This window comes from Pagrus major, chromosome 5 (genome assembly GCF_040436345.1).
Source record: "Pagrus major chromosome 5, Pma_NU_1.0".
Taxonomy (NCBI): Eukaryota; Metazoa; Chordata; class Actinopteri; order Spariformes; family Sparidae; genus Pagrus; species Pagrus major.
The window spans coordinates 39,592,719-39,606,897 of NC_133219.1; the positions used below are offsets into that span (position 1 = coordinate 39,592,719).

Consider the following 14,179-nt stretch of genomic DNA (forward strand, 5'->3'; position numbering starts at 1 on the left):
GTGACAACACCGATTAACCTGGTGCACTGATCTTTTACAGGAAAAGACGCTCAACGTCAGTAGAGCGCTGTGCTAATTTATTGCTAATGCAAACATTTTCTACAGCTGCAGCTTCAAATTAAAAGCATTTACCTGGTGAAACAGGAGTTGGCTTTTATTTTGAAGTAGGCTAGACACAGAAAATGCTTTGTACTCGGTACCAGAGATGCGTTTACAGAGCAAAATAACGGGCAGCCCAGAAGGATGGATTCAAAGGATGAAGCATTCAGTTAAAAAATGTTTAATTGTAGTCATACTTTAAAAAAGTCATACATTGATCGAGCTACATGCATCATAGAAAAAAAAAGCAGCAATAAAAATACACATTTTTGATATTTACATTTTAAATAAAGTTTTAGCATAATCAGTGTAATAATGACTGAATTGTGAGATGTCGTTGTGCCACAGTGCATTATGAAAGTCAGCCAGGTGTACATTGTGTGTCCTGGGCTGAGGTGAGATTTTATGTGTTGAATACCAGCACCAGCACTCCCATTATTCTCCGATTTAATATATTCTATTGCACCATTTGTCACATAACCAGCCAAGCCAACAGAATAAAGTGTTGGGATTATATGTTTCTGCAAACCACGTGTGAGCATTCCTACAATATGCGTCATATCATGTTTACATCACACGTACATGAGCTGATGTTTATGTCGTGACAGCTGCCAAGCCAGAAACCACTGTTCGAGGCGGTGTTTCAACATTTGTAAGCGTGAAATCACTTGATATTTTTTTTACAAGGCGTCAGGATGTTTTCCAGCCGTGCTTGTGGCGACAGAACCACGTATTTTAAGCCAAAACACGATCTTTTCCTAAACATAACCGAGTGGTTTTTGTGCCTAAAGCCAACCAGGTGGAGAAGAGGCTGGTTATATGCACATCATGTCGGTATAAGGATATAGATAAGAAGGTAACGCCTGTACACTCACTCGGTGCCACAGAGGTTTAATAAAGGCGTTTCGATTCCACTTGGACCAAACTGTTTCAGCTGTTTGAACAATCTAACCTGATAAAAGGTCCAAGTCGGATCAAAATGTTTTCTTTACAGCACTTCTGTGGTGTGGAGTGCAGTTGTAACCATCTTTCCTAAACTGAACCAGATCGTAATCACAACATAAAACTGAAGGATATCTGTGTGATTTACAGAAACGTACATTGCCAACACCTGTTCTAGCTTTACAAAGAGTCTTATTTTCTTCAGAAGGCGTAGTTTTATACAAAAAATAAACACTGTCAGGCGTTCTGGCTGTAGTTACACAGGGTAACCGTACTGATGGTCATATTGGAGGGCAGCAGATTTGTCCCCGACAGGAGTGGACAGTGGTGTGCCGTTACTCCCCCCTGTGTAGACGGCACTGCGACCTGACGCCCTTGCACCGGGCAGGTGGTTCCTCACGGAGCTGTAGTGCACCCCGGGGTGGGTCCGGTACCCCAACACTGAACGGAAACTGGTGTTTCTGCTGGAGGGTCTGCTCTCTGGGGCCACGGCGTCCTCCCTGAGGGAACAAGTCACACACGTCTCAAACACATGCTTATTTCATGGATGTCAGAAATCCTCTCCAGCTCTGAAACAATACCTTATTTCATTTGCAACCTCTTTCTGATATTTGCGCTTGTGGCAGCAGCAGATGAGGAGCCAGATGAGAAGCAGGAGGAGCAGCAGCAGCAGGAGGGCACCTATCACCGCTCCAACTATGACACCCGCCTTGTTGGTAGCTGAAGGAGAGGACATGGCTCAGCTTTAATTCTTTGTAGTCATGAATTCCAGCTCTAAGAGGCTTACATGTGGTGTAACGACTCTCAGACTAGAGCAAATATTTGGCAAATATAAGGTTCCTTTAGGGCACAAAAGTGTTAAATACTTAAGAGTAAAATGAGATGATAATATCATGGACTTACGGTTATATGCATGCAGTGCATATTTGCACTGAGCTTTGCCGACAGCGTTTTTCGCCTCACAAACGTAACTTCCGATGTTGCTGTCTGTGTGGTTCTTTATCAAAAGCTCCCCCGTCTGTGGGTCTTAATGAAAGAAGACAACGTTCAGTACAAACACAGCATCATGAATGTATTATAGAAAAGCCTTTTTGTCCGCCGAGCTGCTTCTTCACCTTGGACTGCAGTGGATGGTATTGAACCTCCAGTCTCCCTCATCCACACATAGCTGAGAGGGGTGGATCCCTGAGAAGATTTGCAGCGGAGGGAGACCGGGCCACCTTTCTCCTCGCCTCCCTCCACCCAACACTTGGGCGGTGTTGGAGGAACTAGTGAAAGGAAATAAATAAAAACAATTTTTAGAGTCATGCCTCAGTGCTTCGGTTCATCATGGAGAGGGTGTAAAAGGAGAACAATCTCAATTTTGGCTGCAGAGAAGGGTGTGTTCACTGACTGAGACTGAGCAGAGAAGGTTTCTACATTCCTTGTGAATGAGAGCAGCTTTTAAAAGAAGAAAGGGAAGGCTGTGAAAATGAACAGGTATAACCGGTAGAAAGGAAGTCTTCCTCACCCATCACTACCAGAGTGAGTTTTCTTGTGTCAACACCCGGCGCCTTCTTGACTTTACACAGGTACGTTGCTGTGTCTGAGACCCTCACATCAGAGATAGCGATGGAAGCATCGCCCAGCTTGGGGTCCCCTGTGAACTTCAGTCTGCTGGAGATGCTGGGATCGCCGTATCGGTGCGTCTGACCTCCAGTGAACGATAAGATCTGAGATGCAGAGATGGCTGTGAGTGATGACACTTCGTCAAAGCAGGTTTTTCCACCAACAGAGCCCAAAGGGGAAAAGATAACCCCCCTCTCTAACATGTTTATCTGGTCTGTCCTCAAACCTACCAGTTTGTCTTTCTGCGTCATGTCTGGGCTGACGTCGGACCACTCAATATCCAGCTCCCCTGTGTCCTCGGGGCCGGGGGTGTAGGTGCATCCAAGGTTCACTGTCTCCCCCTGGGCCTTCTGAATAGTCTGTGGCCCCGAGGATGTCACCACCATCGCTTCTGTCACATCTGAAGGGTCAGAAAAATTCAGATTTGTTTCATTCATCCAAGTATTCAGACACTAATCTACTACTTAACTGAATGCATCATATTCTATAAGATCATCATGTGTTTGTAGCACAGCTGTTCTGTGACAAAAACGTTTCTCTAAAAAGTTTAATGTCAGAAAAACAGCCTGTATTCAGCTAATCCAAGAGGCTTTTTAAGTCTTTATTTAGTTTATAGGAGCTCTATATAACAATTTGTAGCAATTTGCATGTATTAATCACTTTTTTATTGGCCATATGTGAGCGGATTATAAGGTGATGTGAAAAGTGAGACCTTCCCCGTCTCTCTCGGTTGCTTCTAGACTGTGGATTTCTTTGTGAAAGACTCGGATTTTCTGCCAAAGTCCAAAGGATGTGACTTTATTCACGTTCTCGAGTGCCTCGTCTCCACGCCGCTAATGGAGACCAACAGCAGCAAACGTTAGTTTAGATTCTGCCATCATAAACTAACAAACTCCTTCCAACACAAGTTCCACAGAGACCCTTTAAGAAGTTTTCTCAACACATAATCCTTCAGTTCATCACAAACATCTGGGGATGCCTGGCTTTCACTGGACACTAACAATGTAGAAGTAGAGAGCATAAAATGGAAATGCAGCCCCCTCTCCCTCCGAACGCTTCAATTAAAGCAGCCTGGTTGGTGGCCTTACACTTCCAAGTATGATGCAATAGTTACCCCACTACCATCAGTTCTGGAAGCGCCCCTGTTGTGCAGTGGAGCGAGAAAAGTCAGAAAAGACGGAGGGTGGTTGGGGCGGTTGGATGGGTCATACCCACGTAGGGCTATATATATATATATATATATATATATATATATATATATATCGACTTTGATACTGTTATGGCACGGACTGAATCTTCTTTTGTTATTCAAACCAAATTTGAATACCTCTGGAGTTAATCTCATCAGCGTCAGGAAGCTCATAAGCATGCAGCATGTTTGTTGTGCCAAGATCTGATAGTGCTGGTGATTGGCTGTCTCGAGGCATGCAGGAAAAAAAAGTATGTTACGCCCAGAGACTGGGCTCATCACCAGTATAATGTATGCAATGTTTGTCCTCAAGCTTTATTTTGAAAGTCTAACAGGACGTTGCACAGTTATTATTTCTAACTTGACCACAGAGCCTGTCACCTGCAAAAATGACGCTAGAGGGGTCGGTAGAGCGCCATAGTTCAAAGCTAAAGGCCAGTGACCAAGCTCTTGTATTTGACACACTCACGATGGACAATTTAAGAAAATAGGATTAAAATTAATGCTGCAAATCCGTGAATATCGCCTCTTGGGGGTGGGTGTGTTAAGCTAGTAACGCTAATGTACCCTGGAGCTGATAACCACAGCTGAGATGAAGGGCAGCTACTGAGGTCTGGTAAGCTCACTCCTTTCTGACTCCAGCCCACCAATTCTTTTTCGTTTTCAGACTTGCAGTCTTCAGCCCCAAGTGTCAATTTATCAGACTTCATGCAGCTCCCTCTGGAGCCACAAAACGCTTTATACGAGTACTTGCCAAGACCTGTAAACAGACTATGATGTGTAAAAATGGTGCAGTTTTCCTAAAAAAAGTATACTCCTTGACTTAATGCATTTTGTCCACCACTGATTTCATCCCACAATCCTCCTCCCTCCGATTTTCATGATCACCCATCCGGGCCAAAAGACAAACAGAAAGAAAAGACAGAACTGTCTCTCAAACACATTAATATCTCTCCCTCTTAATAACATTCAAGCTCTGGGCCTGAGCTCGTAAACAGTCTCAGAGAGGAGTAGGTGCTGATCTGAGACTAATTGGCCTCTTAAGCCAAACGGAGGAGGATTTAGAGCTGGAATAAAAGTGAAAGAGGTATTTTTGTGAAAATGAGTTACGTATTAATTTAAAAACTCTTGAGGCTCATTAGTTGTCAGGAATATATTAGTAAATGATGATGAAAACTGAATGGATGAGCAAACATGAAAAATGCACTTGACAAGTGGCAGTTAAAAGCCGCCTCTGAGTTGACACACACCCTGCTGACTCACTGTTTATGGCCGTGGATTTTAATTAATGCTGATAGCTTGACGTTTGTAGAAGGAACACAACACGATTATTATCGTCACGTGAAAACAGCTTCTTTCAACAGATCCATCCAATTTAGTAATTCTTGTAACGCTGTCATTCAATTTCTCAGACAACTGGAGCAAATTTCTTTTCACCATTTTCCACATTAAGATGTTAAACATTCACTAAATATCTTAATGGAGCCTATTGATAAATCAAATCAGCCTCTCTTTTGACAACACTCATCATTAAATCCACTATAGCACTCAGAAAGCACTTCAATTCCACTGCAACAAAACAAACATGTCGGAGGTTTTAATGAAAGCGATTAAATGGCAGAACCTCAAATTAGTCACTCAAATGTTTACAATGCTAGAGCCCGCTTTGGGTTAAATGCTGCAAACCAAGGATGGTGTGTTTTCTATGTAGAGCGCAGTCACTAAGCTTTACACAAATAGCTGTGGCTATTCAAATCCTGTGCACCTCCTCATTTGCACTTACAATATCAGCTCAGATAACATTTCCTGCTCAGTCTGCTGCCGAAACTAAAGGGTGTAATTTATAAGAAATGGCCAGAATTCAAAAGGTAGCTGCAAAACTGTAGGTGGGCAGCATAACTACCTGCTACCTGCTTTGCACTTGCTATCTTTAGCTATCGTTCGCAAGAAGGTTTTCATTACAACCTCAGATGATGACGCAATCAGTGCGGTCAACACGGCTCAGCAAACACTGCAGACTGGGACTGAACGCAGCCTCTGAGACCGACGGAGCTCAGGTTTGAGACAGGGGATACAGTATGGAGGCGATTTACAGCAGCTCTGACGAGGACTTTGATTTTGACAGGCGGCGACAGGAGAGGCATGAAGCGGCAGACGAGAGAGAGAGAGAGTCGGACATCAGCAGCGGGTGAAAACGGCATGTAGAGCGTGTTTTACGATGAGTTAACGAGGCGATGAAGCTCGTCTTAGTTCGGTAGAGGAGAGAGAGACTTGAATTCAGATGGTGTGCGGTTGTATTTTTCTGTTTAGTCAGGAAAATAGGTGTGAAAATATTTCCTTTCTTGACAATTTGTGAGCTTTTATTTTGTTTTCTTTCAGACGAAGTAGTGACTCCCCCAGCTGAGACTACAGTGGCTATCAGATTGTCACCTCTTGAGGTACAAAGTGGTATCACAAGACAAGAAAGACTGCTGTTAAACACAACGTTATCTTTGACATAACGTAAGGACACTGTTGTTCCTTCACATTCTGTTGATAATGTTTTAAATTAAAAGCCTGGCTGTATCTTACAAGTTCCCCCTCTATCTTCCCTTTTTGTTTTTGTTTGATTACATCTGTTCTGTATGTACAATGCTTGCTTTCACTCTGCTGCATGCATTCAGTCTGAGTTTACTTCTGTTTTATGTTGTTTGTGTAATAAAACAGACAGCTTAGATGGAGGCCAGGGACTAATTCCTCCACTGGGGACAATAAAGGCTGTCAGGGTCATACTTTTACAAATGCACAAACCAGTTTGACCATGAACAACGGAGAAAAAAAAGAAACTATGAATGCTATTCAGTGCATCTTCCAGCCACCCTCATTATATGTACATGGTTGATTTATTGTCTGAAATGCAATTCATCTAGTGGTATTACTGCCGGATCATCAGCTAAGAGCATGTCAGACTGCCCAGCGTGTAGTATGAATCACAATCAGACCAGGAGGAAACACTTGTACTGTTAGAGATCATATATTCTCCACTCTCTGGGATCATAATATTGAAGCCTGCTTGTAAACACGGCAGTCAGCGGATGAAAAAGGATATTCAGAAACATGTCAGATGCATTTACTTTGGCTGCACTAAACCTAAAACACAATCTCAAGGGAAGACAAACATATCAGACTCACCTGTAGTGAGCCGAGTGGTTAACAGAAACAGCAGAGCCACCTTTAGCCCCACTCTTGTGAACACAGGCTCCATTAAAAACCCTGAGAGAAACATAAAGAGAAGAAATGATTCAGATAATGTCGACTATCTTTGAAATGCTTGTATACCGTCTCTAATTTAATTTAATGGAAATGGAAAGCCCTCTGCTGAACTGGTGTCCTCAACCTCTCTTTAACAGACGTTGTTTATCTTAAATCGAACATTCACCTTGGAACCAAACAATCGCTGCCTCTATTTTTTTAACAGCTGAGGTCGAGAATAAATGTGGATATAAATGTAAACAAGCAGAGGCAAAAATGAAAAACTCTCTCTTCAGTACAATCAAACAGAGAAGAATCAAAGAGCTCTGACGTACCTTAAAGTTAAAGAATAATCCAAAGTAAAAGTGTGTCCTTAGGCTTGGCAGTGTGTCAGGACTGGTGAGGCGTGCTTATTTTGTTCTCAGGTGAAACTCAGCAGCAGTTACGTTGGCCACACCCTCTCGGTCCATAGTACATCTGCAAGCCACACCTAGAGCTGGAAACATTTCAACACTCATCAAAATACCTTTGGACTCTCGTTTTTTTTAGTTTTTGTTTAATTATTTAATCATAACAATAAAAAAACAAGATTCAGAATCCAGAAAAAGGAGTTAGGTGTCAGTTGTGCTGTCGGTATTTGTTTTTTAACCACAGTTTTATGGACAGTAGCTCATGACAGAGATTAATGATTACCTGAAACTGCTGCGTAGTTCAACAAATATGTTGCTGCACCGCTTTTAAAAAGGGACGATATGTAAGATATGGCCAGAGTTTTAGTTTAAAACATTCAGAAAATTAATATTATCAACAGAATGTGAAGAAACAACAGTGCTGACATTATTTCTTTGCCATTTCTTTTCTTTTTCTACTTGTACAGATCAACAGATCATTGGTTTTATGCCCTTATAACAGTCATTTAAATGATTGTACTCTTTTTCTCTGTTCTCTCTATAGACAGTATCAGGTCAGATATAACCACGGTACTTTTGGGGTTCTACACTAAGGCCAAATGGTCGCATTTAAATAATGTTTTAAAAATGTAACAATATTTCACAATTGACAACAAACTAATAAACACAAAAACAAAAAGAAGAGTCATGAGATGACAGAAGGGAAACAGTTTGAGTTTCCTTACCTGCAAAACCCACCAGGACACGTGTTGGACGCATGCAGGCAGGCGAGGGTGAAGATAAAAAATAATTTAAATAAATTCTCAATCCTGGAGTAAGATGGGAAAAATGTCTGGCTCTACACGACATGTTCACCCGCTGCTGATGTGAAAAAGATGTCTCAAAATAACAATTTTTTGTATGTAGTTCTTCTTTTGGTGAGTTTAACAACTGAAGTAGATGGGGATCTGATTTAAACACTTAACAGCTAATGTGAGGACTTTGGGTGTATATAACATCTTTTTAATCAGTTTAGGATCTCGGGGCTTCTGGAGATTTAGTTTACACCAGACGAGCTGTATGGAGCCATTTGATGTTTTTTTGGTTGTTCTTTCCGTTTTAAAACAAGTCTCCAGCTGCTTCAGTTGTTTAGCATAATGCTGCAACGCCGTTTTTTCTGTGAAGCTCCAGAAATGTTTTGTGGACTACGAAACTTCACCTGACTTTCCATCAGCATGAAGAGAGGAGATAATCACTGACTTTTTCATCTCTGGGTGACTTCTTCCTTTAAGTCTGAACAGGTCTTCCCCGACACACCCGTGAGACACACCTATGAAAACACCCTCGTTGTTGTTGACAGACGGTGCACAGGACGTGTTGATTTGTATTTCGTTGCCAAGACAGTGACGGAGCCAAGCTGCGGAGCAACTAGTTTTCAGGCTGTAAATAAAGCCTTTATTAGATCATCAGTAATTTGAAACTGTTGGAGCTGCTGTATGTGAACCAGCCGACAGTATCACAGCTTCCTATCAGCTGTAAATGATTTACCAAAATGAAGAGTTATTACGATTTATGTAATCCGTTTTAATGTACCAAGTCTCACTGTGGCTGATGATCCAAAAAATGAAAAGAAAGACATTTTCGATGAAGTTGGATGGGCGGTGAAATTATTCCGTATTGATCGTATGAGACTCTACAGTATGTGATGCGAGCACGGAGCGTGACGTTGGCCATTAGGAAACTTAAGTGCTGGGTTAATGCAATCCTGCCAATAGCGTTCATTAAGGAGATGAACAAATTAGTGACGCTCAGCATGAAACATGATCAGAAAGCATATTTGAAATCCGCCCAAAACCCCCTTCTCTTTTGTTGCACGCTGTGTGTTTGCAAGTCATACACCTGGGCTTCACGCAGCGAGTGTGAGTGACACCTGATCTATAAATCTGCGTAGGAAAGTGTTCATGAGTGATCCTGAAAATGTCAGGGTGTGTGTGAAGCTTTGCGGTGTGGCTGTTTAACCAGCAGGTGGTTAATTGCCCCACTCCCTCCCCCAAGTGATAGAGGAGGTTCTGGCACCGGAGCGCTGCGCTGAACAGACTGTGTGACAGGACAAGGCGGGACCAAACAGCCAGCACCGGGACAGACCACCATTAACACTGCAGTAGAGAGAGTGTGAACAAGCATGATGAATACATTTGTGACCAGAGCGGCCTTTTTGTCACTCAGTGATTTCTTAATTATCCAACTTAACTTTGAGGGGACGAAGCTAAACTCTCTTTCTATAAGGCAGAGACTTTCTCTCCCTGTCTATTTTCCTAGATTTGGCAAAGGTAGCCTAATCACACCACAGGGTAGCAAACAAACCACCTTGACAGATGTCCAAATTACAAGTAAACAGCCGAGCATGGGAGGCAAACAAATGACCAAAGAAGGGAGGGGAGAGGCTCCAGAAAGGCTGGGCTTGCCAGCAGCCATACTGAAATAGCACAGCAGCGTGAGTCACGGCGTGTCAATGTCAGGGAGCCAGTTGGGCACATATATTCGTCTTTTTAAGGTGGAACACCACTGGGACAAGGATGGCGCTTCTGGCAGAGGGAGGCAGTCACTCAGCCCCTCAAAGAGCTACGTGAGTGGAATACAGCCAGCACACCATATTCATGACCCCTGAATCTCTGCAATTAAACAACCACTCTGACAGTGAAATTGATTTTTTTGCCTCCTTTACAACAATCAGTTGTTATTCACAGATGTCCTGCCCATCATAAACACGCAGCCTGGATGGTGTTGGTTACAGAACGCAGTAATGAGTACATATATAGCAAATGTTGCCAGTCGTCGTCCAGTTTTGACTGTTGTCTTGTTATACTGTGAAACTGGTAATATTAGTTTCTCTCTCCAAGCAGGGTGCATTTTTTAGGGCTGCTCCTGCCCTGCATGCTTCCACGTGTCATGCTGCAGAATAAATAATAAAGAGGCAACCGCAAAGATTCCTCCTAGCCTCTATGATTCTTTATCTCAGTGAGTAACCCAGTGGAGGAAAGGGCACATCTACCATCAAAGCATGCATGAGCGATGCTGGACACAGCAGGACAAAAATCTCATTTGGTTGCCTTCTATGTATCATACTCGAGTATTAATGATAATAAAACTCATGCAACTAAAGGCAGTATTATCATGACTGTATTTTACATAGGAATGCATGATATGGATTTTCTCAGTTGATGCCAAAAAAGATAACCGATAATTCCACATTTTTGCATCTTAAAAAGAAGTTTATAACCTGTAGTTTATTCACACCTGAGGCAGAGAAAGGCTCAGATGTAGTGAGCAAAGATGGATGATTTAATATTTCTCAGCTCTGATAAGATTTGTTGTCTTAAAACTTCTAGACTTTATCCCTCCTCTCTGAGCTCTTGCAGAAAATGTGTTGCAAACTGCTGACTGTCAAGGTTCAAACAGCCACCGACTGTAGCAGAGGTTGTAAATGCTGTGCTTGTTAAGTCAATGAACGCTATTTGGCTTCTTATTATTGGTTCTTTTAATGGCTAAAATTTTACTAGTACTAGAGCTGCACAAAATTGGAAAATACTAACACTGTAAAAAAACAAAAATTGCAATATAAATATTGGGATGTCAAAAAACACAGAAAATTTCTGCAGATGACATGAAGAGCTTTATGTGCCTCTGAGTGTGTGTATTCACATCATCAGCAGCTCCCTGAGCCAATGCTGGATACAATTTTAAAAGTATTAAATTTTTTTTGTAAACATTGAAGGTTAAGTGACCGATCAAAACTGTTGTGTGTCACTTGATTAGCGTCCTCGCTCCTGCCAGACAAAAACAAAGGCTTTATTATCTCGGCTCGAATCATGTCTGATTGTAGTGGATCATAACACATCTGGTGTTGAGTTAATCTGCATGGATGGATGTCAGTTTTTGAGCCCAAAATATGGCCTGCAACAGACCAGGTGAGCTTTGTTTTTAGCCTAGCAGCTTGCTGAAAATGCCTTTACTACGTGGCAATGCATATTATTGTGGATTCATGATATGGATTTTTTCAGCCGATACAATAACCGATAATTACCTGACTCTCATGACCGATACCGATTAAAGAACAATGACTATTACGCATGCACACATTGCGATGTCGAAATATTGTGCAGTCCTTACCAATACAAAAAAATAACTAAAAATATCAATTCAACGATATCAGGCTGATATATATCGTGCATCCCGTTTTCTTTCTTTTCCATCCACGTAATTGACAGAGTATATAAGAGCAGACGGTGATAAAAAGGTGAAGATTACCTCTAGCCTAAAAACACAACATCCCGCACTGCCCAGGCTGAAATGTGCGTAGGGTGAGCAGGGTTGCTACATCAAACGGGCACCAAGGTCACAAATTGTACATTTTTGGTCCAGAAAATCACATCCACTGTGAATCTCTGTCCGTATGTGGACCATTATGGAGAGGGGTGTCAGTACATCTAACCAAGAATGTGTGCCAAAACCTTATCCTGTGCATGCAGACAAAAGACTTCCTGAGGACGGAAATTAAACAGATGCAAGAACCAGAAAAGCTTGAAGGTCCTGTTTCATTGACAGCAGGCTGCTCCTCAGGACCGCTTCAACTTCTAACCTTCAAACATGAAAAGGCAGAAATTCTGCATATGAAATAGGAGAGTAAATGGGAATTTATCTTGTATTTACTACTCCATCCCTCCCTCGGTTCACAAGCTGCCCACCCACATATCCCCCTGCACACTCACACACACAGAGAGCCTAGAGCAATATGAGCATGGTGGACCCCATAATCCAATAAGTTGTGCTTCTTGTGCTAAACCCAGTGAAGTCTGGCACACACAGAGAGTCCATGGAGAGTGCGGTCCCTTAAGCCTCGCTAGCAGGAGCGGGATAGAAACTGTATTCTCTGAAAAAGAAACGTCAGATCTCTCTTCCCTCTCTCCGCTTCTACGATTGCTCAGATTCCCCCCACACACACACACACTGGGGAGTTATGATGTAAAGATGTGTTTAATGCCTTATTCTCTTTCTATGACAATGTGAATTAAGAGAAATAGTCTTTTTCGTAACAGCCTGGTTCATCAACTGGGAAGATGACTGCTTTTTTATTGTCTGTTTTTTTCCTCAGTCAATGAAAAACAAACAAACATTCATTTGGAGAGGAATAATTTCTGCAGGACTGATGCTCAGTGGAATAAATTCGCATACATTCTTGGCCACGCTTGAAAGCGACATAATAATTCATAGAGTAACGGCATTTTCCATCAAAACCCTCACAATAGTTTATGGGGGAAAATTTGCATTCTTTTGATGCTCTTTGTCTTTGTTGTCTGTCACAGCAACACATTAGTGAACTCTGTTGTAGTCAGACAGTTATAGTCAACGGCGGGCAGTAATACTAACATGACACTGTGCTGCAAAACAGGAGACACTCTCAGTGTAATTAAAGACAACACTCACGCTATCAGACAGTTAGGGAGGACACCCCATCCACTGTTGTCACAACAAAAAGCTGCGTATCTGTACTCTGTCCTTAAATGTAACACAAACCGACATTTTGGGAAAAGAGCTTACTCACTGTCGAGGTATAAAAACAAGTAACTTGGTCACTTCAGAGAAGAACATCATCAAGCTGTCTGTAGTTGACATTTTCATCAACTTATTGATGTGCTGTAGCCCCCACACCTTCTTTTATTTGCTCCATTTTCAGGTTTGTCTCTCCACCTCTGCTTGTTATTGCTGGCTTTAGTAAATAGAAATATGAAGTATTAGTCCTGATTGCTTCGCACAGCCCCGAAAGTTTCAAGAGATTATTACACCTTGGCTTGGTTAGGGTTAAGGAAAGATCAAGGTTTCCATTAAATTGATCACTCCAGTGAGATCTTTGGGTCTGGTGTTACCGTCGAGATTTGGGATGGACCGATATCTGCCTGGCAGATTAATCAGGGTCGATATTCAGCATTTTTGGATTATCATTGTCAGTGTTTTTGTGTGTGATTGCAGACAAAATACATTTTAAAATGCAATACTTTGGCTCTGAAGCAGCATCCTTTCTCTATCTTGTAGTCAACACTCTGTGGCCACAACACTGTCTAATTGGTCACATATCACAAGTAATAGCCTATCAATACTGAATAATTGAACCTGCAAAGTAACTAGTGACTAAAGTTATCATAAAAAGAGTGGAAATATAAATACATATAAATGGGTGACCTCACAGAGACTATTCACTCATCTTGTGGCTCTGTTCGGTCTCCACCAACTCCCAAAGGAAACATCCGGCTCTGTGGCAGCGTAATGCTCCAACATATTCATCTTTATCTGTCCGCTTTGTATTTGTTTTTTAAAGCTTTATCACAGAAAACAGCTGCCCGTTGCAGCTGGAGACTTGATTGACAAGAGTGGGGAGACTACACCAGAACAGTTAAAAGGGAACTCCGAATTCTTTTTGAAAACTCTTTAAAAAATAGAGGAACTGCCAGCAAGAATGAGTCACAGCTGATTATTTAACTGATTTTGACAATCTAGATGAGACAACAACTGTAACAGCTAACCTCCTGAGATTTCAGAGCCAGACTTCTCTTTGAACCAGACTTGTGTTTCTGGTTACAAAAACAAAATTATCTAACAAAAAGGTCTCTCTATGAGGAAGTTGTTTCCCGTAACATTATCAGACACTTAAAAAACAACCTCAGCT

At 41.9% G+C, this 14,179-nt stretch overlaps 1 protein-coding gene across 1 annotated transcript; it reads right to left on the reverse strand.

The window, feature by feature from the left end:
• Positions 1-268: 268 nt before the first annotated feature.
• Positions 269-7,546, reverse strand: vsig8b (V-set and immunoglobulin domain containing 8b). The gene is made up of 8 exons (XM_073466551.1): positions 7,405-7,546; positions 7,010-7,090; positions 2,880-3,049; positions 2,552-2,753; positions 2,157-2,309; positions 1,945-2,067; positions 1,623-1,761; positions 269-1,541 (listed from the first exon to the last, which is right to left on the reverse strand). The coding sequence occupies exons 2-8, from the start codon at positions 7,080-7,082 to the stop codon at positions 1,298-1,300; spliced, it is 1,104 nt and encodes a 367-aa protein (XP_073322652.1). The 5' UTR covers positions 7,083-7,090; positions 7,405-7,546; the 3' UTR covers positions 269-1,297.
• Between the last annotated feature and the right edge of the window lie 6,633 nt (positions 7,547-14,179).